Source organism: Sminthopsis crassicaudata, chromosome 2 (genome assembly GCF_048593235.1).
Source record: "Sminthopsis crassicaudata isolate SCR6 chromosome 2, ASM4859323v1, whole genome shotgun sequence".
Taxonomy (NCBI): domain Eukaryota; kingdom Metazoa; phylum Chordata; class Mammalia; order Dasyuromorphia; family Dasyuridae; genus Sminthopsis; species Sminthopsis crassicaudata.
The window spans coordinates 364653116-364680266 of NC_133618.1; the positions used below are offsets into that span (position 1 = coordinate 364653116).

The 27151-nt window shown below is 38.4% G+C and overlaps 1 protein-coding gene across 2 annotated transcripts in view; it reads right to left on the reverse strand.

Moving 5' to 3' along the window:
- Window positions 1-2401: 2401 nt before the first annotated feature.
- The window catches only part of PLD4 (phospholipase D family member 4), a 31222-nt gene continuing 6472 nt past the window's right edge, over window positions 2402-27151 (reverse strand). The window contains exons 2-10 of one of the 2 annotated variants that reach the window (XM_074291030.1): window positions 20147-20379; window positions 18739-18922; window positions 17022-17142; window positions 15393-15520; window positions 13844-14044; window positions 11442-11581; window positions 7229-7394; window positions 6182-6278; window positions 2402-3211 (exon numbers count right to left, since the gene is read on the reverse strand). In XM_074291030.1, coding sequence (XP_074147131.1) covers window positions 3009-3211; window positions 6182-6278; window positions 7229-7394; window positions 11442-11581; window positions 13844-14044; window positions 15393-15520; window positions 17022-17142; window positions 18739-18922; window positions 20147-20379 — 1473 coding nt within the window. In that variant the 3' untranslated portion in view covers window positions 2402-3008. The remainder of the gene's footprint in view (window positions 3212-6181; window positions 6279-7228; window positions 7395-11441; window positions 11582-13843; window positions 14045-15392; window positions 15521-17021; window positions 17143-18738; window positions 18923-20146; window positions 20380-27151) is intronic. The other variant, XM_074291031.1, reaches the window with a different exon arrangement.

Below are 27151 nucleotides of genomic sequence, written 5' to 3' on the forward strand. Positions count from 1 at the left end.
GAAAGACCCTGAAGTTATTTAGTACTTAGGTGACCAGAAAATGACCTTTGGTCCTCTTTAGTCCCCTAAACCGATCAATTCAGGAGTCTGGGCTCACTACTGTTGGGTGGAGGAGGCCATCAGAGCTAAGTGACTTGTCCAGGGTCACACAGCTAGTAAGGGTCTAAGACAGGATTTGAACTCAATGTTCCTGACTCTAGGGCCAGTGTTCTATCTACTGCACCCCTTAACTCCCCCATCACTATTTCTTAAGGAGAAACTAGTTCAACACACATTTAGGCAGGGATTAGCCTATTGCTGTTATTTATCCCATGGTCACACACTTTGCAAATATGGCATCAGAGCTTGAACTCAAGGTTACTGACTTGGAGACCAAGGCTCTTTCCACTATATATTATGCTGCCTAATAATAATATGCCTAACTTGCTAACATAGCCCAGTAAGATAAGAAGTGAAAATGTTATTGCCTTTTTTAAGGCAACTTAGTTGGGTGTCACAAAAGTACCTTCTGTAGCTCAGCTGATAAATGTCAGCAGAGATGTCAGCTCTGACTTGTTTGCTAGGCTTCCACTCTGCTGGGCTGCCTCCAGACCCTGTGTCTCTACCTTTCCCATTCCATCTCCCCTAATCCTCAGGTCTATTATTCCTACAGAAACAGGTCCCCAGAGTCACAATTTGCCCTCTAAGCTTCTGCTGTGCTAGCTTACAATAAAGTTGCTATTCATACAGCAAGCTTACTTCAGGTCAGGGAGATCATAATGGAGTCCCTCAAACATTTGAGTTTCCCTGTCTTCTTCCTACCAAGTTTAGTGCCCAATAACCAATGTTTTCTTGTTTAGTCATTTTTAGTAATGTCCAATTCTTCATGATCCCATTTGGAGTTTTCTTGGCAAAGATACTGGAATGGTTTGCCATTTCCTTCTCCAACTCACTTTACAGATTGGAAACTGAGGCAAACAGGGTTAAGTGACTTGCCCTCCCACAGTCACACAGTTAGTAAGTGTCTGAGGCCAAATTTGAATTCTTCCTGACTCTAAGACTGGCACTTTGTCCACTGGGCCACTTAGCTGCACATGATGTATACACAGTGAAGTCTCAATAAATATTCATTTGATGATGAGGAGAAGGAAATACATATATTCAAGAAGAATGAAAAAAGGTCTTCAGTTCAAAAGTCCTTTACACTTTTTAATTTGCTCCTGAAAGTCTATTTACCCATCTTTTCTATGAGTTTAATTTTGCTCTCCTCCTTTCTCATGGAACCCCCTTTGTCCTTAGTCACAGATCTTTCAATCCAAATCTTTTGACTCTAGTGAGTCAACTATTACTCTGCTTCTTTGCAATAACATTTACTGACAAGAGCACTGTAATGTGAATTACTCCCCATTTTATAGATAAGGAAATTGGAACTTAGAGAAATGAAGTGGTCTGGATTGCCCCAGATAGCTAGGGAGTTACAAACTTGCACATGAAAAGAAGGAAAAACTGGATTTCTAGGGAGGAAATGCTAGACACTAGGACTAACCCCAAGAGGAGATTTTTGGGGAAAAACTTCAACCATTTGCACTTCATAGTGGATTAGATTTTAAAACCCCTTTTTCCTGTCCCTGAGAGGAATGAGATAATCTCTGAGTAGGTCTGGGCCCTTGATCTGAGAAAGGGACAGTATGACAACACCACGTGGATGGAGGGTGTTGGCATTTACTCCATTTTCCTGATTATTTCCCATACCCCCAAAACACAGCTAAGGATATAAGGAATTAAATTCTGCCACTCTTATCAATTCTGAAGGCCTCTAACAATGTTTTTCTGTTCCGGATAGAGAATAAAGATGGGTATATTAGTAACCCAAATTAAAGATGAAAACTTTACTACCTTGGTAGATTTCTCTTAACCTTCAAAACTGTGCTAAGATATCTTGTTTATAAACTTCCAATGATCTTCCCTGGCTGAGTAGTTTCTTGCATCTTTATTTTTAAAATTGGTTGTTGTTTTAGGATACAGAATGATCCAGCCCTGTAATTATCTTGATAAAGTGAATAAGACTGGACTTTAAAGAATGGGAAAAATTCAGTGAAGTAAAGAAAAGAACCACTTTTTTTTAAATGTGCAGAGGGAAGAAATGATCTGGGAAGGAACATATCTGAATTGCTCAGGCTCTCCATGCAGAAGCAGCTCTTAAAAGCTAATTGTTCAATTTTCAGTGTCATCTGGTTAGGAGCAATATCCTAACTCCTGTTCCCAAGGATGTCAGGCTAGTTTGTCCTTAATAGCTCTTCTCTATAAAAAGAACATCTTTTAAAAAGACTATCTTCCAGACTTGGTTGGCTTACATAATCGAAGAAATTAAATAATGTCAGATTGCTGCCTCATTACAAACATCTTAGAAATCCACAAGGGCTTCAGATCTGGGCTTGATTTATTATTTTGTTGATTATCTAAACTTAAGAAAGTAAAGAGAAAATGCAGATTAAATTTAAATAATAATTCAGATTGATATTGTAACTTAAACTTACATGTATGTCATGGGCCTCCCCCTGCCCAAGAGCTGGGAGCTAAACATTTACCAAAACATTTCTTTCCCCATGTAATGAGGAAAAAACACAGTTGGACCCATGTAGAAAGAATTATTTTCAGAACACAAGGGTGTTAGGAATATACACCTGTGCTGCCCTGTCTAATTAAAAAGGAGAGAAAAATGAGAAAGTAAAAGGAGGAAAAAAGGAGGTGAAAGAAAGAGAGGAAGGAAAGAGGTGAGAAAAGAAAGCATAAAGGGAAATGGGATGAATAAAATGAAATGAGGAAGAGGTGTGCACGGAGAGGGAGAGGGAGAAAAGAAAGAGGAAAGAATGATCACAAAATTCAGAGTTAGAAGGGTCCTAAAATAATCTAATCCAACCATCTCATTTTATTAATTAAACACGAGTCCTAGAGAGGCAGAAGGGAGGGGAGAAAACAAAGAGGAAAAGAGAGAAGGCAAGAGAGGAGAGAGACTGGAGACTCTAGTTTCAGGCATGCCAGACACAGTCCTGTTGGCCAGGAAGTTCTTCCAGACTGACAGCATATGGGGACTGCCAATCCCGCTCAAAGATACTCTTCAGGTTGCCTTGAATGGTGGGTGCGGAGTGCTGGGGATCAGAGGAACTTTGGTTGATGACCAGTCCTACACCGGCTGTGTTGGTGAAATAATCCTTGGACCAATTGGATGTTCCTATAGGAGGAAGAGAACCTATCATTATTCTTATAGGACTCAAAAATACGATTAGTTCTCCATCGGTCACTAATAGTCCACCATAGCAATGACTATGGTAGATTGGTGTTCCATTGGCACGTAAAATTCAACAGGTATTGAGCCAGACTCATCATCTTTCCCCCTAATCCCACTGCTTTTCTGTTTCCTGATTTCTACAAAAAGCATCACCACTCCAACTTTGAAACTTCAGAAACCTCCTTGACCGTTTTCTTTCTCCTTCCTTCATCCAATCAGATATCAAGTCCCATTGATTCAACCTCCAGAACATGGCTTGTATTTTGTCCTTCTCCCCATGGGCAGTTTTGAATCTCATCTCATCTAGTCTGGATAGCTTTCTAGCTGTTTCCTCTGCCTGTTTTTCTCCTTTCACAAGCGAACAAAATAATCTTCCTAATGCACACTTCTGACCATCACTTCTCAATTTTCAAGGGTTTTCTATTGCATCTAGAATAGAATACAAGCTCCTTTCATTGCCATTGAAGGCCCTCCACCATCTAACTCCATACTCCATTTCCAGACTTATTCACTCTACTCCTTCCTGTGACTATTTTTTTGTATACTTTAGTATTTTCTAACTGAGCTCATGCTGCCCTATCTCACCTCTGAAAATTCTTACAGGGTATTACTCAGGCATGAAACACATATTTCCCTCTCCATCAGCTGACTTTTTTTTCCCTTCAAGCCCAACTCAGGGTTCATCCTTTGCATGAAGTTTTCTCTGATGTCCTTGCCTCATCTAAAAGAGATTTCTTTCTGTTTAAATCTCCCTAAGGATCACTTTTCTCCTATCATATTCTAACTTGTGTCATAGTTTATCTGTGGCAGCTAACTAGCTTGGTGTGGGGCAGTTAGGTGGTGCAGTGAATAGACCACCTCTGGAGTCAGAAGGACCTGAATTCAAATATGACCTCAGCTACTTACTAGCTATGTGTGACTCTGGAAAAGTCACTTAATCTGTAAAATGGGGATCATAATAACACTTATTTCCCCCGGGTTGTTGGTAAAATCAAATGAGAAAATGACTTTAAAGTGCTCAGCACAGTAAGCATTATATAGATATTAGCTATTATTATGGTGACATACCCCTCCCTTCCCATTTGAATGTAAGCTCCTTGAGGACAGGCACTAAATTCTTTTTCATTTTTGTATTCTTTTTTCTCAGCAAGGAATCTTGCACATGGCTGGTCCTTCATTAAATTGAATAAGTCTCAAACAGATAATGCAGATGACACAGGAGGTATGTGATAAGTGTTTATTGATTGGTATCCTGGACCTCTAGAACACAAGAAACATTCAGCCTTTCCATTCAGAATGGAAATTCCCAGTGGACATTGGGAAGGGCTGACAAGGGACCTCTTCTCTGGCACAGTTGGAGTTGGGCCCAAAGTTGGGCATTTCCACTGTGCCACTGATATGGTGAAAAGAATACTGAACTTTCAAAAAGGAAGGAAACAAGTATTTATTAGGTGCTTTGTAAATAAGATCTCATTTGATCTTTACTTTTATTAAATACTAGATACTTTTATTATCTCCATTTTATAGGTGAGGAAACTGAGGCAAAGATTCATTAAACATTTTGTCCAGGGTCACACAGCTAGGAAGTATCCCGTTCTTCCTAACTCCAGGCCCAGTGTTCTCTCTATTACCTAGCTGCCTCCTGCTTCTACATTAAACTAATGTTTACATTTCTGAAACTTAGTTGGGGAATCATGAACAAATCATTCCCCTTCTCCCATGGCTCAGTTTTCTGTAAAATGGGATAGTAATTCTTATATCACAGGATTGTTTTGAGGAACATGCTTTGCAAACTTTAAAAGGCCACACAAACGACATTATTTTCAACAGGCATTATCACGATCCCTATGACCACAATAACAAAATTGTATAGTAGAGTAGCACAAACACTGGCTCTGGCATCAAAGGACTTAGATTCAGATCCTACCTCTGATTCTTAATACCTATATAATCTCACCTAAACGTCTTATACTTCGGTTTTCTTATCTGTCAAAATGAAAGAATTGGACTTTCAGCCCTAGATCCATGATCTTTTGAACTCCCATTTCTCTAGCACCTTATGATGTCTTCCTCATAACAATCTTAAGAATCAGGTGGGAATTTTGTCATCCCCATTTTCTAGACAAAGAAACTGAAACCCTGAGAGATGAAATTACTTGCCCAGAGACACACAGCTAGTTAACTAGGGTCTAATTAAGTATCTGGACCAGGTGTAGGCTCACTTTCCTCCTTGATCCTTCAATTGCAAATTTCAGCCAGGCACAAGAGTAACCATGCCTCCACCTTCCCTTTCCCCTCAGCTCACCCAAATTTATTCCAAGCTTTAAAATCACAACTTGTGTCTCTGCCAGAGAAAGACTGCTTGAAGGAATTGGGAATGTTTAGTCTAGATAAAGGGAGACTTGCGAACAGCTGACTGAAGAGTTTTCATGTTGAAGAGGAATTGGATAGAAAAACTGATTTCAACGCAATATAAAGAAAAAACATACAAATTGTCAGCTGTCTAAAAATGGAATGAGTAAACAGTTATCACTGGATACTGTATGTCCTCTTGTCTGGGATGGTAGAGAGGGTATCCCCACCACTAGCAGTACTACTACTATTATTGTTACTTCTATAACCACCACTACTATTGCTATTACTGCTACTACTATTTTGGCTTAGAAGTGGGAGAACTATACACCCACTGAGGTCCTTTTAAACTGCCCTAAGGGCAGGGTCGTCAGTCCTGTCTGGCCTGGGTATTTCAGCCTATCTTGAGTTAGGGTGATACTGTTATGGCTCTCAGAAGCTTTGTCACACTTTGTGATCTCAGGACCATCTAAATAAGTCCACTCTGGGCAGGTAGCTCAGACCCACCAAGTGTCCTTCCCGTCCTCCTTCACCACCCTCCCCCAATTGGAGTGCGCTTACCCAGGTATGCTTTCTTCTCTGTAACTGCATACTTGCTGTGACTCACTCTGCTGTAGGGGATGTTGGAGTGATTTCCCACAGGGATGATGAATATTTTCTTTAAGGAAATAGAAATAAATAGGCTGTCACAGAGCTGGGTAGTAGACTCAGGTGCAGGGGCTCTAAATTGCAATCATAGGACCCCAAGGGACCATAGAAATTGTTGGGTCCAACTCCATCATTGTACAGAGGAGGATGCCAAAGCCCAGATAGGTTGGGTAATTTTACTGGGTGATTAAGTGGCAAAGCTGGTATTTATTTTCTGAGTCTGGTGTGCTTTCACCACTGCACCACTATTATTGTTATTGCTCTTACTACTACTACTACTACTACTACCACCACCACTACACCATCAGTACACCACTATTACTACCTCTGTTACTATTATCACTAGTACTATTGACATTACCACTATTATTACCACCATCACTACTTTTATTACTACTGCTATTATTACTATGGTGTATCACCATACATACATATTAAATGATTTTTCCTTCTGTTACTCAGTGAGCCCTATGAGGACAAGACCCATTGCTTAGCGAAATTTGTTATCTCCTCAAGGGTTGAACAGCGGCACAGCACTGCAGACTCTCAATAACAGCTAATTTATTCTAAAGATCTTAGGCTTGAAGATGTGATTTCATCCCCCTAAGCATGTAATTTCATAATGACAATTTACAATCCTAATACACCTAAAGGTTTACAAACCACTTTCCTTATAGAAATCCAGTGAATTTAGTCATTTAAATCTGATTATCCCCAGTTTACAAATGAATGAACTGAGTCTCAGACAGATGTAGTATTTTAACTAAGCTCATACAATTAATAAATACCACACCCAGGATTCAACTAAAGTTTTATCAGACTTTTCCCTCCAGTACATTGGCTCTCTACCCAGATGGTCTCAGAGCTGTGTAAAATGAGATTGGATTAGCTAGTCCACAAGAATCTACCTGGTCCTAGTCTGGGTCAGTATGAGTCTCCTAGGAGCAATTCCTCACTCACCACTTCTATAGTAATGTTGGTCTGGGGGTTAGTGAGGGCTTGTAGTGACCTCAGGTATGGGAACATGGAGGGGTCCGAGTTCTTCCCACAGCTGATGAGAAGATGGATTAGCACATGCCGGTTGAAGGCTGCTTCCCTCAGAGCATTGTCGATGACTGGCCAATATCTGGAGGAGAAGAGGAGAAATCACTGTTCTAAGGCATCTCTCACATTTATTCCCTTTTCTTTGCTCCCTAAAACTCAGGTCTTTGGTCTCAGACTCAAGTGGACAACTGTAATATCCTCTTAACTGGACCCCTGATTTGCTCCTTCCCTTCTTTCCAATCCTTCCTGCTCACACTAACCCAGCTACCTTCCTAAAGCACCACAAGGATCTACTCACGCTTCTACTCATAAATCTTTAGTGGCTCCCCACTTCCTACCAAATAAAGTATAAATCCTGATATGGATATGCCATCTAGTCTCAACCCATTTTTCTAGTTGTTATCTCATACTACTCTCCATATACTTTATTATTATTGTTGTTGTTTAGATGTTTCAGTTATGTGCAAAATTCTTTTTGACTATTTTGTTAGGGTTTTTTTTGTTTTTGTTTTTGCTTTGTTTTTGCAAAAATACTGAAATGGTTTGCCATTTCCTTCTCCAGCTCATTTCACGGATAAGGAAACTGAGGCAAACTGGGTTAAGTGACATGCCCAAGGTTCCCCCAGCTAGTATCTAAGGTTGGATTTGAACTCAGGTTTCCTGACTCCAGGTCTGGTGTTCTGTACACTATGGTGCCACCTAGCTGCGCCACACACACACACACACACACACACACACACACACACACACACACACACACACCATGCAACAGCTAGTCTGATGGCTCCATCCTTCATTCTTATCCCTCTCCCTCTTGTCTCCATGCCTTTCTGTGTGAGACAGATCCTCCGACAAGACTGGGCTCTCTCATACTTCATCTTTCTCCATTGAAGTCTCTCCTTTGTTCAGAGTTCAGCTCAGGTGCCATGTCTTCCAAGAAGCCTTCACTTACACAAGACCCTCTCATCTAGACATACTAGGGGAAAAAAATCTTTCCCTGCTCAAATTTCTCATGGCAATTTCCCCAGATTTTTATCACATTCTTCCTTGTTTCAGTTATCTGTGAACATGTTTTATTGCCTCTGGTAGATTAAAAGCTCTTATAAGGCTTACAGGTACTATCATTTTTCATAATAGTAGCCTCTGAACACAACAAAGGACCTTTCACATAATAGGTTCCCTGATAAAAATTTGTTTAGTTAAGAACGGAATTTGAGATGATATAATACAATGCAAAGAGCACTGACTTTAGTCGAAATACCTGAGCTCAAATATTACCTCTGTCACTTTAGATTTCAGTTTCTTCATCTACAAAATGAGATTGGATTAAATGGTCTTCAAAGTACCTTGCAACTCTCAATCTGTGATACTATGAGCTAATAAGTGATTGATAAAAATTTGTTGAGTTATTAAGGACAGAAGCTGAGATAGTACAACACAGTGTAAAGAGCACTGGCTTAAATCAGAAGACCTGAGCTCAAATATTCAATTTCCTCATCTATAAAATGAGGAGATTAGATTAGATGACCTTCAAAGTCCCTTTCAATTCTAATTCTATGATACTATGAGCTAATGATTCCTTCATAGACTAGATCTGCCTCCTTGTCAAAATGGCCAAGCATCAGTGTATAATCACCCCGATCTTCCCCTACTCAGCCTGCTGGGGTTTTTCCTTTATTGGAGAACATGGGAAGCCACTTCAGTGATAGCAGAAGCTCTGCTCTTTGGTCCTTGGAGATCTCAGGATAGAAACTGTGGAGGATGGCTTGTTGGTCATTCCCACTAAAAGATTTATAAACTGCCAGAGGTCCTTCAAAGAAAACCATCCCATCGACATATGGATCCCCCTGAACTTATTGATGAAGGAAGGCAAAGCTGTTTGGTATCCATAGTGTCTTTCTTTATGGGATGGATGGTCCAAGAAAGGACCATAGAGATCATTTTGTCTTTTTAATAGTATTGTATTTTTAAAAATACATGCAAAGACAGTTTTCAACATTCACCTTTTCAAAACCTTGTGCTCCAAATTTTTCTCCCCAGGCATCAAATAATCCAATATAACTCTCTCTTTTGTAAATGAGGAAACTGAGGTATACAGATATAAAAGACTGCTGCTAAAGTTAATAGGAAAGGGGCTGATATGATTGGTGCTCTCAAATTGGCTGGGATATGTATAGCCTCAGAGTTCCAAACCATACATGTGTTCAGACAAAATCAAAAAAGCATTATTTCCCTCAATTCATTTTTTTAAATTTAAGAATCCTATAGAACTAAATCCATATCCCTCAATCTGGCATCCAAGGCAATCCACCTCTAATCCCAAATATCTTTTCCAACATGAACACCGACATAGCCTAAACTACAATTATCTAAGTTGCTCAGTAGATAGAGTACTGCACGGAGACAGGAGGGTTCATCTTTCTGAGTTCAAATCTGGCCTCAGATACGTAATAGTTGTGTGATCCTGGGTAAGTCACTTAAACCCTCTTTGCCTCAGTTTCCTATCTGTAAAAAATGAGCTGGAGAAGGAAATGGCAAACCACTCTAGTATTCTTGCCAAGAAAACCCAAATGAAATCACAAAGAGTCAGACAAGACAGAATAACAACAAACCTTAAACTGTAGTCAAGAAGTTTTCACTATCTCCAAATTATTCCTTATACTTTCTTGTGTTCCTTTGCTTCTACTATTCTAAATTCCTGTGATATCTTCTACTTTTTCTCACTTATGTGAATCCTACCTGTCTTCTTAAGCTGAATCCCTTCTCCTCCAGGAAGTCTGCCTTGATCTTCCCAATCACATCAAGCACTTCCCCCAGCAAGTTTGGGCAACTAAGTGACACAGTATAGAGAATCAAACTTGGAATCAAATTTTGTCTCTGACACTTCCTAGTTGTGTCATCCTGGGCAAATCATTCAACCTCCCCATTTGTAAAATGGGAATAATAACAGCACCTACTTTCCAAGTTGCTGTGAGAATCAAATAACATGATATTCTTAAAGTGTTTTGCCATAAGAGCTTTGTAAACCTATTAGTAGGTTATGTTACTCAAATGGAATGTGAGTGCCCAATGCCTGGTATTACTGACTTTAAGTGGACAAGTCTGCTCCTGCCAATCAGATTATGAGTTTCTCAAAGGTAAAAACTATCTTTCTCCTCCTCAGTCTTCATACAGAATAGAATCTCCCTCAAGTCAATCCTCATGTGGAGTTGCAACTCTGCCATCTCAAGACTGTTTCATCCTGAATGTTGGAGGGGATGTGGTAAAACTGGGACACTAATACATTGTTGGTGGAGTTGTGAAAGAATCCAGCCATTCTGGAGAGCAATTTGGAACTATGCCCAAAAAGTTATCAAACTGTGCATACCCTTTGATCCAGCATTGATGCTATTGGGCTTATATCCAAAAGAAATACTGAGGAGGGGAAAGGGACCTGTATGTGCCAAAATGTTTGTGGCAGCTCTTTTCGTAGTGGCTAGAAACTGGAAGATGAATGGATGTCCATCAATTGGAGAATGGTTGGGTAAATTGTGGTATATGAAGGTTATGGAATATTATTGTTCTGTAAGAAATGACCAGCAGGAGGAATACAGAGAGGTTTGGAGAGACTTACATCAACTGATGCTGAGTGAAATGAACAGAACCAGAAGATCGCTGTACACTTCAACAACAATACTGTATGAGGATGTATTCTGATGGAAGTGGAAATCTTCAACATAAAGAAGAGCCAACTCACTTCCAGTTGATCAATGATGGACAGAAACAACTACACCCAGAGAAGGAACACTGGGAAGTGAATGTAAACTGTTAGCACTACTGTCTATCTACCCAGGTTACTTATACCTTCGGAATCTAATACTTAATGTGCAACAAGAAAATGGGATTTACACACATATATTGTATCTAGGTTATATTGTAACACATGTAAAATGTATGGGATTTTCCTGTCATCGGGGGGAGGGAGTGGAGGGAGGGAGGGGATAATTTGGAAAAATGAATACAAGGGATAATGTTATAAAAAATTACTCATGCATATATACTGTCAAAAAAATATAAATAATAAAAAAAGACTGTTTCATCCTCCTTCCCCCATCAATTAAAATAACTCTGAAAAGATGATCATCCATACGTGACTGGATGTTGGAAGCGACTGGTGGGGAAATATTCCATTACTGAAGCATAGAGGAACTTCTCAGCACCCCAAATCACACTAAGCAGAGCCTCTAGGTCCTTGGTCCGGCCTCTGGGGCAGAGCACAGGTGGTGAAGCCTGAATAACAGAGAGAATATGTGAGTGAGAGCCTCCCACCCTCTTAGAAGCCAGTGAAATATTAAAATCCCAAGGGTCTCTGGTATAGGAATGCTTAATCTTTATATTATGTGCCGGTTGTTGTCAGTTTAGTGAAGCCCATGAAACCCTACTCAGAATAATACTTTTAAATGGATAAAAGACAGAATTACAAATGAAGCTGAGTTTAAAGATAATAAAAATGCACATATAAAGATGAAATAAAGGTGTAAGACAGAGTCTCCTCCAACCAATTTACCCCTGAATTAAGATTTCCTACTCTAGTCATAAACAGAAATAACTGTCTGGAATAGACTTGAGCATGTGGATAAAGATCTGGTGGTGACTAGTTAGTCGCAGGGCTCTACAGCTAAAAAGTTCCAGATTAATCTTTGCAAATGATGCAAAGGATCCCATCCCATGTCTTCTCATACTTCTCCCCTCCTCAGAAACCTTTCATGGCTTCCTATGGCCATCAAAAGATTTCAATCAAAATTTGTTTTTATCAAAAAGAATCAAAAGATTTAGAACTGATCCTTGGAAATCATTTTTTGTCCAATCCCTATCCAAGCCCTAGTTTACATATGGTGCACCAGGACCAAAAATTGGTAGATAAGCAGTTTGCCAGTCAAGACCCTTCATGATAAAATTTCAACTGGTCCTTCCAGACCAATATTTCACAGCTGTTTCTCATCTATAGCTACATCTACTTGTCAAACTGGAAGACACAACGTCACAGACACTTTTCATTTTTTCTGATTCCTCACCATTCTTTACATAGTTTTTCATTTCTTGAAAGTTGTCCATTTCCTTCCCCATTGCTGGGGAATTGCAAATTTTCCCTTTAAAGGCCAAACTCCAATGTTGCCTTTCCAACAAATCTTCTCCCATCCCTCAGAAAGAAATGGCTTCTATCCTTTCTCTTAACTCTATAATCCTTTTTCTAGGGTTCATACACAAATAAAGAGAGGAACTGAAGTATTCTGTTCTAGTGGTGAGCACTGAATTTGGAATGACAGAACCTAGGTGAGCATCCTACTTCTGCCTCTCAGTCCCGGTGGAAAATTGAGAAGGCCACTTCACGGCTTGACCAGATGCAAAGAGTTGTCATTAAAGTAGGAATAAAGGATAGAATTACAATGAAGCAAAGAGAGATCAATATCTTTTTAGAAGTAGATGTCTAATGGCACATACAAGGATCTGTGCTTGGTCCCATGCTGTTTAACAATTTTGTCAGTGGCAGATAAAATCACAGATGGTATGCTCATCAGCTTTTTATATGAAACAAAGCTTAAGGGACTAGGCTTATTCACTGCTGTCCCAGAGGTTAAAGTAGGAATAATAGATACAATTACATGAAGCAAGGAGAGAGGCTTATAATAAGCACACAGAAGTACAGAATAAATGATAATGACTTTTTAATTATTAGATCTATCCAATAGTGGAATTACATGAATATCTATGATTGGTCATGATTGAGTAACGCATGTCTATATCATAAGACATTTTATCCTTTGACTTTAGGCATTTTCTGTATTTGTACTCCATACCTGGAATGTTCTCTTTATTCTTATCTGCCTGTTGACTTCCCTGGATTCCTTTAAGTCCCAACAAAAATCTCATTTTCTTCAGGAAGCCTTTCCTACTCCCTCCTCATTCTAGTGCCTTCCTGCTCTTATTTACTTCCTGTTACATATATATATATGTATACACTGTTTACTTCTCATTATATATTTACATATAAACAGATATATTTACTTCCTGAAGTAAATTTTTGAGTAAATATTTATAAATCTCTATCTATTTATCTATCTACACACACACACACACACACACACACACACACACACACACACACACACACTCTCAGTGCCTTGAGAGATAAAGGATTCCCATCACTGTTAGCCTCCAAGGTCAAGTCCAAGGCTGGATAATCACTTGTTGCTATAGGGGAGATTCTCAGTCTGATGAGGGTTGCCCCATAGTTTCTGAGATTCCTTTTAACTTTGAGAATCTGTGAGCTTAACCTCTTTGGTCCTCAGATTTCTCCTCTGAAAAGTGACTGGAGGGTAGATGAGATCCATTCCTCTCATGTAATGGTTCTATGATCATTGAAGTGCCAGCCCGAGACTCTGTCTGCCATACCTGCTCAGGTAGGTCTTGTGCAGGGCAATCAGATTACAAGTAAAGAAGGAAAATGTCTAATCACCTTCTTCTAACTGAGTCCTGTAGCTTTCTACTTACAGAGAAATAGGCAGTAGTGACCATCTTATCAAATGTTTCTTTTAGGGGATGATGCCAATTGATGTTTGTGGAGTAGTTCTGAGGCCAGGGTTTTGGGATGATGGCCCCAGGGACCCCCAAGACCCAATATGTCTGGAATGTCTTCTCAAGGTCGTATGCAAGGTTGCTGCAGTTATAGATGACAACACCAAGTTCTTTCACCTAGAGAAATACAAGATATAGAGAGACAGAAAGAGGTACAGGGAGCATCCAGAGACTCTAGAGCTTCTGATCCAATATAATATCTGGTTCTATGCAGAAACCCTTCCAAGTCATCAAGGCCCAATTGCAGTCCTACCTTCCTTGGGAACCTTTCTCTTTTTCAGATTACTCAGAACCTGAGTCTTAGCTTGGACCCTCCAGATCAAGATTCTCTTTTTGACCCAGAATAGGGAATCACTATGATCATCTTGTCTGGGACAAGATCTGGGCTCAAAGGATGAATCCAGCAAGACATAGTCCCATGTGTGAGGATTCTAGGTCCCTCACTTGACAAAATAATTATTTTCAAATTACTTTAAGGTTTACAAAATGCTTTCCTCATAATATTCCTATTTATTTGTCATTGCCCTTCAGTTATTTCAGTTGTGTCGACTCTTTGTCACCCCATTTGAGGCTTTTTTGGCAGAGATTTACCATTTCTTTCTCTAGCTCATTTTACAATTGAGGAAACTGAAGCAAAATGTTAAGTGACTTGTCCACAGCTAGGAAATGTCTAAGATCATATTTGAACTGTCTTCCTGACTACAGGTGCAGCATTCTATTCACTACACCACCTAGCCACCACCATGGGTAATGTAAAAAATTATTTTCCCCATTTTATAGAAGATGCTTAGAGGTTTACGTGGTTACAGGAGTATTATCTGAATCTGGGTCTTCTAAGGACAAATCTAGTTTTTGATGAGGATGAGGATGAAGATGATGGACTCTGTCAAAGTGCCTTTCATTGCAGGGCTCCTTGAAAGAATAAGCTCCCCAATCTCATTTAAAATCAGATTCAAGTGGCAAAAATTTGACTACAATTTCATGGCAGAAAGAGACTAACTAGATTTGGGGTCAGAAGACCTGTAGCAGAATTCTAGATATGCCATTTATTATATTATTGAAATTATTATATAATATATAATACATTAATACATTATTTTATATTCTATTATGTAATATCTTAATATTAAAATATTGTATAATAAATTTATCATATAATAAATTAATATAATTATTCTAGTATATATTATATAATAAATGGTATATCCAGGATTCTGCTGCAGATCTTCTGACTCCAAATCACTCTCCTTTCACAAATTTCAGTAGCTATAAAATGAGCCATTGGGGTATTTTATTTCTAAAGTTGCTTTTAAATCTAACTCACATAAAAACTTTTCAGGACACACCTATTGAACATGCCCCATCTATACTGGGTATGAGGAAGGCCCTACCTGAATCCCAGTTCCCCACCTTCTTTTCTTTTCCTTATAATTCTTAATAAAGTTTGCAGTGGATAACCAATCACCTGAGTCAGGGATCGCCAGTCCATGTTGGCACTGCCCAAGTACACATGCTTCATGTCCACAATCCAGAACTTGGAGTGCAGGACACCATGGGTCAAGTGCTTCATTGGGATCTTCCTCACTTGTGCTCCTATTAGAGAATGTAGGGGCATGAATGAGGATCTCCAACACACTCAAATTCCTCCCTTAAGATGTCTTACCTTACTCATGTCATACCTCTCAGATTGGCTACAATGACAGGAAAAGATAATGATAAATGTTGGAGGGGATGTGGGAAAACTGGGATACTAATACATTGTTGGTGGAGTTGTGGAATGATCCAACCATTCTGGAGAGCAATTTGGAACTATGCCCAAAGGGCTATTTTGATCCTGCAGTGTCTCTACTACATCTGTATTCTAAGGAGATCATAAAAAAAAGAAAAAGGACCCATATGTGCAAAAAGATTTGTAGCAGCCCTTTTTGTAATGGCAAGCCACTGGAAACTGAGGTGAATGCCCATCAGTTGTTAGTTATGGCATATGAATGTAATGGAATATTATTATAAGAAATGATCAGCAGACTGATTTCAAAAAAGACTTACATAAATTGATGCTGAATGAAATGAACAGAATCAGGAGAACATGGTATAACAGTAACAAGAAGATTATGTGATAACCAACTGTGATGGCCTTGGTTCTTCTCAATAATGAGGTGATTCATAGCAATTCAAATAGATGTTATAGAAAGTGCCTTCCATATGCAGAGACTGAATGTGGTTCAAAATATAATATTTTCTCCTTTTTGTTGTAATTGTAGTTTGCTTAGTTTTTCTTCTTCATTTTTCCCTTTTGACATGAATATGGAAATATATTTAGAATAACTGCATATATTTTATCTATATCATATTACTTGTTATCTTAGTGAAAGGGAGGGAGAAAAATTTGGAACCCAAGGTTTTGCAAAGGTGAATGCTGAAAACTATCTTTGCATGTATTAAAAAAAACTACTTAAAAAATAAACAAACAGCACTTAACAACATAAAAAAAAGATGAAGGTACTCCCTAAATATTAATGTAATTGAGTTTTTAGAAGTATTTATCTTGATTTTCTTGAAGGTAAAAATAAATATATCTAAAACCTGAATTTAAATCTAAATCTAAATAAATTTGGGAATTGCAATTCAGAGAAACAGCATTTTCTCTTTATCCTAAAGAAAGACTCGGACTGTAAGCAAACTGTGAGCTGGTGGGCTGGCCTTTGGTGCTAAGAGGACTTGACTTAATCTGAAGGAGAAATGAGAGATGTGACATCCAAAGCAGTAACTCTTTTTGGTCTAAGTCTAAGGCTGACAAAAAGCAGGATCATGGAAATGTAAGAAAATGCTTTTGCCCCTTCCAGAATTTTCATAAGATTCTTGACCCTAATACAAACCATGTGATGATGCCTTGTAAAAATATGAAAAATCACACCAGAGCCAATATGTTGGGAAGGAACATTAGAAACTATTGAGTGCAAACCCCTCATTTTTCATTTTGGAAAACACAGGGCGTCTCAGGACCACCCAATTAGTTAATAGTAAGCCTGAACTGAGACAAAATTCTAGCTCAGGGAGGTTGCTAGAAGTTGATGAAGGCACCTTAAACCTCTACCTTTGCTCATGAGAACTTCCAGGTCCGTAGAATTCACAGCCAGTGTTGGGTCGCTTGTTGCAATAGTCAGAGAGACATTCCGAGCCAACAGAGTCTCCAGTTTTGCCAACAGTTCTTTCCCCTAAAGAGTAGAACCAACGTGTAAGCAGGAGGGAGTAATGACTTACTTTTAAATCTAGGATTGTTCTGCACATGGAAGCCACTGAGGTAGTCTTACACCACCCAAAATCAGAGCTCAAAATGCTTTCTATTTCTTCTTCCCTTGTTAAACTGCTTCCCAGTCTCAGAGCCCTTGATAAGCAACAAAAATTTCCCTCAGGGAATTTATATGAGTCATGCTTTTGGTCACTAGGTTATAATTAACCAAGAACTTTTTTATATTGTAGAAATGGAATAAATAATGAGTTTTACTAATCACCTTGATTTGCTTGAGTTCCCTTATTATACAGGAGAGTCTGAAATGTCCTAGAAATCACAATCAACCAAGCAGGAGGCAGAATGAGTGCTGTTCAAGTATGACACACCAGCGATCCTTTGCAATGTCCACTGGGTAAACCCAGAATACCTCTCTGCTGTGCCAGCAACCACAGGGTCAGCTCAAACTAGTTTACAATAGCCCCAACTGATGGACCTTGCACAAACATCCTGGTTAATTCTTCTTATTTCCCTGCCTTTCTTTGTTGTAAAAATATATAAACCACTCTACTTTTGAAACATCAGACAAGGTTCTGCTTCGTGTGTTTGTGTTTGTGCTTTTTGGTTTTTTTTGGTTTTGTGTGTGTGTGTGTGTGTGTGTGTGTGTGTGTGTGTTATATTCACCCAATAAATGTTTCTGGGTTTAGTAACTTTGCCTCCATTCTGTTCCTTTGTTCAGGTCGACATTGTACCCCCCAACTAATCAGATTGCCAATTAATCAATATATATATATATATTCATATATAATATGTCAATATATCAATATATATTCTTGTATTATTAACATAAACTCAGCTAAGAGATATTCTGCCATGTAAATCTCATGTTCAAAAGTCAGTCTGCAAAGCCTCCAAAAACAGGGCCTGCTTCTGTTCCTCTTTTGTCTCCCCCAGAGTAGGAATTCTGGATTTGTCCTTATTGTAATTGTGTATTATAATAGTAGAGCAGGCTACATGGGAACTTGGTATGAACTGAACTGACTTTAAATGAAGTTGGAAGGCTGAAGGATGGGATGAGGCAGAAGATTACAAAGAGTGCTCAAGAAAACAAGAACCATGTACAATGGCTGGATTCAATATCCCAGTAGCCATGACTGCTTCTTAGTCACTGACAGCTCTTGATTCTAATTCTTTACAATGGCCTCAAAATGGGGAAGGCTTGGGTTCCCATTCCACCTCTGACATTTGCTAGTTTTGTGACCATGTTACATTATCTTGTTAACCCTCATTTTCCTCACTTCTATAAACTGACTAAAAATGTCTGTATCTACCTCATAGGTAAGGGACAAATGAGACAATATATACAAAAGAACTTTGCCAATTTAAAGAGATATATAAATGATAACTATTATTATAATTCCATAATAAATAAATAAATTCAATACTAAATAAATAAATAATAAATGAAACCTCTTCTCTCATCCAGCTTTTTCCTTTTTAGGAAATGGGTTTGAGGGAAGGATCCCAGAGAGGACTGTATTCTTTCATTTTCTGACCCATTCAGTCTGCCTAGTGCACATACCGGCTGGGAAGAAGAATCGTTGATCCCAATGTCAGGTCCCGTGAGGGACCAGTAGTAAGATGCGATATGTACACTCTCCTGTGCAGAATCCAGGAGCTCCATCCAGGACTGAGTCAGGGGCTGGGCTGCTGAGCTGACAGATATGTAAGGCAGATCCTGAGGAATGCTCTCCACAAGGTCAAACCTGCAACAGAAATAGCCCAAGTTAAATTAAACCCTCAGTCTCACATCCCCAAGTTTTATTTCAGGACACACAGGAAGACCTCATAGAACTATGGAGCTACATCTTTATTCCCTTCTGAGCCCAGAATCACTAGGGAGTCATGAGAGCCACAATATCATGAATGAGGAAGATGATGGGACCACTTCTTTTCTGATCAGACACCATATGAAGTAGAATGTACAATTAAGCAAACCAAATTTTAGAAGAGACATTGACTAGTTGCCCACCAGAGAAGGGGTGTCAACATGGGAAGAAGACTAGAGACTTCAACTGTGATTGAAGAAACTATGAATGTCTAACCCTAAGCAAGAGAAGACTTAGGAAGAGACATGGTCATTATCTTCAAGTTTTTGAAGGCCCATCATGAAGAAAATGAAATTAGACTTCTACTTGAGTAAAGTAAGAGAAAGTGAGTAAGAGAAAGTTACAAGAAAATAGATTTAAATTTACGTGAAAAAGACATCCTAACAAATATAGGTATTCCCAAATAGAAGAGGCTGCTTAGGGAAACCTTATAATAAAGTGGGAAAAGAGATAGATGTGGAGTCAAAGGGAGATCCAGTCTCAGCTCTGCTTCCTATTATCTCTATGACAAGTCTGAAAATGAGGAGGCAGGAATTGATGAGGTTTAAATGTTTATATGATTCTAAAACCCATAAGCCTTTGAGGACTTGAGACTGCCAAGGTCCCATTAGGCTTCCAGATTCTGATATTCTAGGATGATCACCTGAAAAGGAGGAACAGACGCCAAGGGGTACAAAGGTGTTATTTTAAGTACTGAGAAAGATGGGGAAGCAGCTATTTGAGACCAAGAGGTACGGACATGGATCTTCCTAACTCCTCCCATATCAAACCAGAAATCTGGCTCATTCTCTGGTTTCCATTGTGGTGACTGGGAAAAGTCAATGAACCCAATTTTTTTTAAGTTTTCCTGTTCTTGGAGTAGAGGAATGGTATAAGGAAAAAATATTGGGCTTAGAATCAGCAGAGATTTGGATTCAAATTCTGCCTCCGATATTGGGCAAGTTTTTTAACTTCCTAGTACCTATACAGTGGGGATAATAATGTGAAGCAAATAATTCACAGGCTTGTTGTGAAGATCAAATGAGTCAATGTTAGAGGGAAAGTAGTAAAAAACTTTGTAAACATTAAATTGGTATATAAATGTCAGCTATTAGCACTTACTTGCATGAGTCATTGTAGCTCCAGGCCTCTTCTTTTACCTCTTCCTCTCCCAGCTCTCCTTCATTTGACTGGCCCTCCTCAGCAAACCTCTCATTGTCCCATGGTCCATATATTACAACCTCTTCCTTTTCTAACCCCAAATTCAGGACTGGAGGGAGAATGACAGGCCTTAGGAAGAGCATGAAAGCTACAGCCAGGAGCCAAATCATAGATATTGTCCCAATAATATGGAACTAAATAAAAATGTAAAAATGGGGAGGGGGTAAGAAGGAAAGGGAAGATAGATACAAAGAAAATAACAGAGAAACCAGAAGTTAGTGAATGATCTGATTTCACGCCGAGATATCAATATTTGGCAACAGTTTAAAATGTTCCTTGATTTCCCCTTGAAGGAACAGAAACTTCTGAGGTTTTATGGATAGAATTTAGAGAACTATAGATTATGGAATTTTTGAAGTCATACAGTCTAACTCTAGATCATCTAATTCAGGACTTCTTAAACTTTTTTTAGTAGCAACCCTTATTTACCCGAGAAATTTTCATGTGACTCTGAGTGTATAGGTATATAAAATAGAAATATATATATCAAATATTTACTGATAATAAATCATAATTTCACAACCCTCACCTTTATATACAAGATTCCATATGGGATTGTGAATCACAGTTTAAGAAGCTGAGATGTCATTCAACTTTTATTTTACAGATAAGGAAACTCTGTCCCTGAAGAAAGAATTGGCTTGCCCAAGGTCAAAAAGGTAGTAGGTGAAAGAGCTGGAATTTGAATTTTGATATTTTGACTCCTAATCCAGAACTCTTTCCACAGTAATGCAAAGCAGAGGGCCTCTGCCAATTGCTTTGATCTCTTGCCCTTTTGACCAGCATTTCAAAAGAATTGTTTCTTATACATCATCTGTCCAAAGCACATTTGTAATGGTCAATGGCAAATTGTCACTATCACAAAACTTTGATTATCAAAGGTCCTTATTTCTTGAAACCTTTAAGCATTAAAAAATTCTCCTTCTATTTCTCTCTACATTCTGCTCCTCCACCCCCTCCTCCAGACCTTCTCTCCATTCTTGGACCAGTATCTAAGAGCCAATGGATGGGGCTGGAGATGGCAGAGCATACAGGTGGAGCAATTGAGGCTCAAAGGGGGTAATGTTGTTTACCAGAAGTCACAAAGGTAATAAATAGAACCATCAGGATTTGAATGCAGAACTTCTAACTTTAAGCCTTACTATATCACATAGCTGTAAGAGACATTCCTGCTCAGGTATAGATTGTGCAAATGTCCTTTAAGGCCCTTCTAATATCAACATCTCAGCTAGGGATTTTCCCCCTAAAGATCTGAGGCTTGGTGATGAATTATTTGTCTGATATCCAAAGCTCAGTCTAGGTAAGGACAAAGTAACTTGTTTCTAGATCTCCCTTTCATATACCGCACAGTCCATCACATACAACATGCTACCTCCTCACTGATCCTGTACACTCCTGCCTCGTAGAATTCCTAGTTGCCTTCAAAGCTGGAAGAAAGCCAATATCCCTAAATGTAAGTCTTTCCCCTTCTAGAATTTGCATTTCTTTTGTACATACTTATGTAGAACCCCATCTGATTCGCTCCCATACTCAAACTCATAGATTAGGGTCAAGGAGGCAGATTCTACCATATTCAAGATACTTTGTAGTTCCATACTCCTAAAATTACCACTCACTACTCTCCACTGGTGCTATAGTAAGAGGCAGCAGAGAAGAGTGGGAATAACACAGATTTTGGAGTGAATGGTCCTGGGATAGTGGATAAGCTACTTCCTAATTGATCCTCAGTGTCTTCTGTATAAGGAAACCTTGTTCTGATTGAGAAAAAAATTTCTGCTGTAACAATCATCATGACTATATTATTTTTATTTCTAATTTATGAAATAAAACAAGCATTTCTGTAGCATAGTACAATAAAAAAGTTGATTGCACATGAAATTATAAATGTATAGTTATTCTTTTCAAATATACAACAAAAGTATCATGCAATTTTCTTTTTTTTTTTTCTTCCCTTCCCTTCCAAAGATATCTATCATGAAACACAATTGGGTACATTATATATATATGTATATATATATATATATGTATATATAAAACATGTTATATATATGTACATTTTTTCTTTACATATTTCTACTTATCAGTTCTTTTTCTGGTTGCATTTAGTCTGCTTCCTATTATCTCTATGGCAAGTCTGAAAATGAGGAGGCAGGAATTGCTGAGGTTTAAAGTTTTATATGATTCTAAAACCCATAAGCCTTTGAGGACTTGAGACTGCCAAGGTCCTATTAGGCTTCCAGATTCTGATATTCTGATATTCTAGGATGATCACCTGAAAAGAAGAACATACTCCAAAGAGTACAGAAAGACCTTTATAATTAATTTGGCTATTTATGATAGTCAAAATAACATTAGTTTAAAGTCACCCTTAAAACAATATTGCTGAACAATTGTTTGGACATGTATACATATATTGTATTTAATTTGTACTTTAACATATTTAACATGTATTGGTCAACCTGCCATCTAGGGGAGGGGGAAGGAGGGGAAAAATTAGAACAAAAGGTTTGGCAATTGCCAATGTAGTAAAATTACTCATGTATATATCTTGTAAATAAAAACTATTAAATTAAAAAAAAAAAGAAAAAGAAAATTTAAAAAGCTTAATTTAAAAAAATAATCAAGGGGGCAGCTAGGTGGCGCAGTGGATAGAGTACCAGCCCTGAATTCAGAAGGACCCAAGTTCAAATCTGATCTCAGACACTTAACACTTCCTAGCTGTGTGACCCTGGGCAAGTCACTTAACCCCAGCCTCAAAATAACAAAACAAAAAAACAATATTGCTTTTACTGTATACAATGTTCTTTCAGTTCTGTTCATTTTGCTCTTCATTACTTCATGCAAGTCTTTCCATATTTTCCAACATCATTGAGTTCATCCTTTCTTATAGCACAGTAGTATTCCATTACAATCATATTTCACAACTTGTTGAACCATTCCCCAATTAATGGGCATCCCTGCAATATCCAGGTTTTTGCCACTACTGCTTTAAACTGCTGTAAACATTTTAAAACATAGAAATTCTTTGCCTTTTCCCCTAGTTATCTTTGGATATATGCCAAATAGTGCTATTATTGGGTCAATATTATTGATAGTTGATAGTGACATAGTCAGGACCCGAGTTCAAATCCAGTCTCAGACAATGAGTACTTACTTGATGTGTGACGATTGGCAAGTCATTTAACTCCAATTGCACAGAAGGAGGAGGAAAAAGAGGAGGAGGAGGAGGAGGAGCAGAAGATAAGAATATTCAAGAGAGATCTAGGCTTAGTATTCAAGAGCTGAGCTAAAGAGAAGACTGCAAGAAGAAGTAAAAAATAGATTTCAAGGGATGGCAGCTGTGGAATTATGAGTTGTCTTGGTGGCCTTTGTTCCTTCATGATTCCCATTTCTCATCTGTATGTATTAGTAGGAGAGTGCAATTAAATTACTTGGGAGGCAGGAAATGTTTTATAAGTACTGTTCTTATTATATGATTTTAGTAAATATCTTTGCTAAAAGCTTAAAAAAAAAAAAAAAAAAAAAGACAATCAGGCCTCAAACATGCTCCTCATTCCCAGTTCCCAGGAGGCTGAAGTCTCTCCTAGCTAAGGAAGAGGCTCATTTGAGCAGCCAAATACTGTAAGGCCAAAGGCCAGGGTCTTGAAAAGTTGCTCTCCTTGGGGTCTGAGATGACAATATTTCACCCTCCCTGCTCAGAAGAATCCTGCTTGGGGCAGAGGGTTAGAGGGAGGTGGTGGTCAGGAGACCTGAATACTCCCCAAAGGAAGGGGCTTGCTAGTCCACCCTCCCTAAATTGTAATAATTGAATCATTCTTCTAGCTCAAAAATTGTTAGGGACTCTCCAGTACCTAAACATTAGTGGAATTAATCTGGTATTTAAATCCCACAGCAATTTGACTTTGACCTATTTTCCGCCAATTCTTCACTAAATCTCTGCTTTCTGGCTACCTGGGAAACCTTCCTGCCTTATACCCCAGGCTTTTGTAAGCCTTTTGGAGCAAGGGTGGGGTAACAGTTGATTCAGCTGAGAAAACATAGCTAGTTTGGGCTTGACAACCACCTGCTTAGCCCTTTACAACCACACCTAGTTGTGTTTCTTTTCCCTCCACCCACAGGGAACCCCCTCAGCATTAAACTTGACGTTTGCAAGGGAAATCCTTGTTCCCAAAAATGTTCCAGGCTGAGTACAGCAGGAACCATTCAGACGTCAGGACAATGACTTGAAGACATCAAAAGGTGAAGAGGTAAGGACTCATAAGAATTGGGCTTTTTTTCTCAGTGTCAAAAACAATGACAAACTTTAGGAACACATACATGCACAAACGCATGCACATAACCACACACAATTATGACCAAGCTCAGTGCCCAGAGAAGTGAAAAAATGCACCTCCCTTCCCCTCTTTGTCGAAGAGAGGAATTGTTGCTATGGAATATTTTATACATTTTCTAATATGATAGATGTAATTGATTCTTCTTTAAATCTTTGTTACAATGGATGATAAATGAAAATTGTGACTAAAATGAGATCTAATTAAAAAAAAAAAAAAAAGAAACCACTTATACACAGTGTATTTTCCCATAGGCCCTTTATAGGCCCTTACATACACTCACAAAATGCTTTCTCAATCTCCACTTCCCCCAAACTGATCTTTCCTTCAAATTTCTCCTATCACTTTGCTGGATCTTTCCTTGGTCCTTATGACATTCTACCTTGTTGCATATTTATTCTTCTGTCCTTCTTAAAATGTAGTGATTTTTATAAATTATTTGCATAATATTTGATCTACAATAGACTTTTATATAATTTTTTCACATTATAAATGTGAGTCTATAACTACAGGTCATATTCAAAATGACTATATGAAATCATTTGAAAATGTTTCTCAAGTAAAAAATTGGAAACTTTGCTAGAAGGATGAATGATCATGATGGATTCAATTTTTTTCTCTTAACTTATATAGTAAATTTTTATATGTCTTTTTTTTTTTTTTTTCCTTCTGGAAAGTAGGAAAGTGAAAGACATATTTAATTATTAATGATATTGATGTGGGTTGAGGTCCCTTTAAGACTCCTTTCTGATTCCCAACCCCCAGGGCTGAAGAAGCTAGCACCTTTGATTCACAAATCCTGGTGAAAAGCACCCTTTTGAATTCCAATGATATCTGGGCTTTCCCAGCCCCCACTGGATCTGAGCTAACTTGGGCTTTCCCAGCCCCCATTCTAATGATCTGCTCAGGTTTCCCCAACCCCCACAATAAAACCCCCATTATAAAAAGGGGAACCCTGGTGTCCCCTCTTTGCAGGAGCCCCAAACATGGTATTCTTATGCTGGCCATGTTTGGGTTCCTGTCCGCCTGGCACCAGCTCTGGCCCTGGCATCTTTCTACCTTTACCCTTAATTCCAAACCTCAAATAAAACTCTTTTATTAATCTAGGTTTTCGAGCCTGTAAATTCATTTACAGGGGATTCTGCACCATCACTAGACTGCATTTAACTATGTATTCTTGCACTGAACCAAAAGGGGTTACCCCTTACCTAATTCTCATCAATATGAAGGAGTTAATTTGTTTGCCTGTAGTATTTTCATAGTCATTGAATGAGTCAGGAGAGAAAATTTTAAATGACTTTGTCTTCACTTATGATTATGTATCTTGGATATTTTATTTTATGGGTAAATAATAAAAGAGGGATCACCTGAAAAAAAAATAAATTATTTGCATAAAAGCCTAGAGGGCATGTTATCCAATTTGCAGAGGATATAAAACTGGAAGGATTAGCTAACACCCTAGGTGACAGGATCCAAAAGGATCTTTATTGGCCAAAGCCTAATAAGATAAAATTTAATAGGGATAAATATAAAATTTTAAACTTAAGCACAAAAAAATTAGCTTTACAACTACATGCAATGGTTAGAGAGTAGTTTGTCTGAAAAACTCTTTGTGGACTACAAACTCAACAAGAATCAGAAATGTGATACAATGATTAATAATAATAATAACAATGCAACCTGAGGCTGCATTAGAACAAATACTGATGGGAATCTGACTAGGGAAACTGAGGCTGGAGACCCTAAAAATAACTTTCCAAGTTATCCTGACCTAGAAGCCAGCCCACCCCCACCTCTGTTAAGTTTCACTAATTTACCTTTCTATAGAGTTCAGCTGACACTACCCAAGTTTTCTATAGAGCTGAATTAAAGCTAAGTACCCCTAGTAACTTTCAATAGAACTGAATTCACGTTAAGTACCTCCACTTAAACTCTATGCAATTTGAACAATCACTAATCAAACTTTCTATAGCCTTACTGAAGCCTATTCAAACCCAATAGCTCTGTATTGTCTCAAATCATGGGAAGAATGGGTGGATGGGCAGAACAGACTGAACTCTAATTCCATCCAAGAGCTCTGCTCCATTTGAGATCTCTTGATGATTTATAATAAACTTTTACTTCTACTTTTACTTGTAATTTAGCAAATTCTTTTACTTCACCCACGCCTTGTCTCATCAAAAGCCTGCACATCCCAACAGTACCACTTTCCAAAATAGGGAAGTGAGTCTTATGGAACTCGGCAAACCTCAATGATTCTGGGAACCATATCTCAAGAAGGACATTGATAAGCTGGCAAGAGTTCAAAGAAGAGCAGCCAGAGTGGTGCAAAAGCTTTGGATCTGCATCATATGGGGATGGGCAACGATTAGCCTGAACAAGAGACAATTAGGACAGCAATCTAAGTTGTATCAAAATTATTTGAGGGATTCTTGCGTGGAAAAAGACTTATATTTGTTCCATCTGGTCCCAAAGGACAGAAATATGTTTCTAAGAAGCTAATTTTGGTTTAATGTTAAGAAAAACTTCCTAACAATCCAAAAGTGTCCAAATGTGGACCAGGCCACCTTGAAAG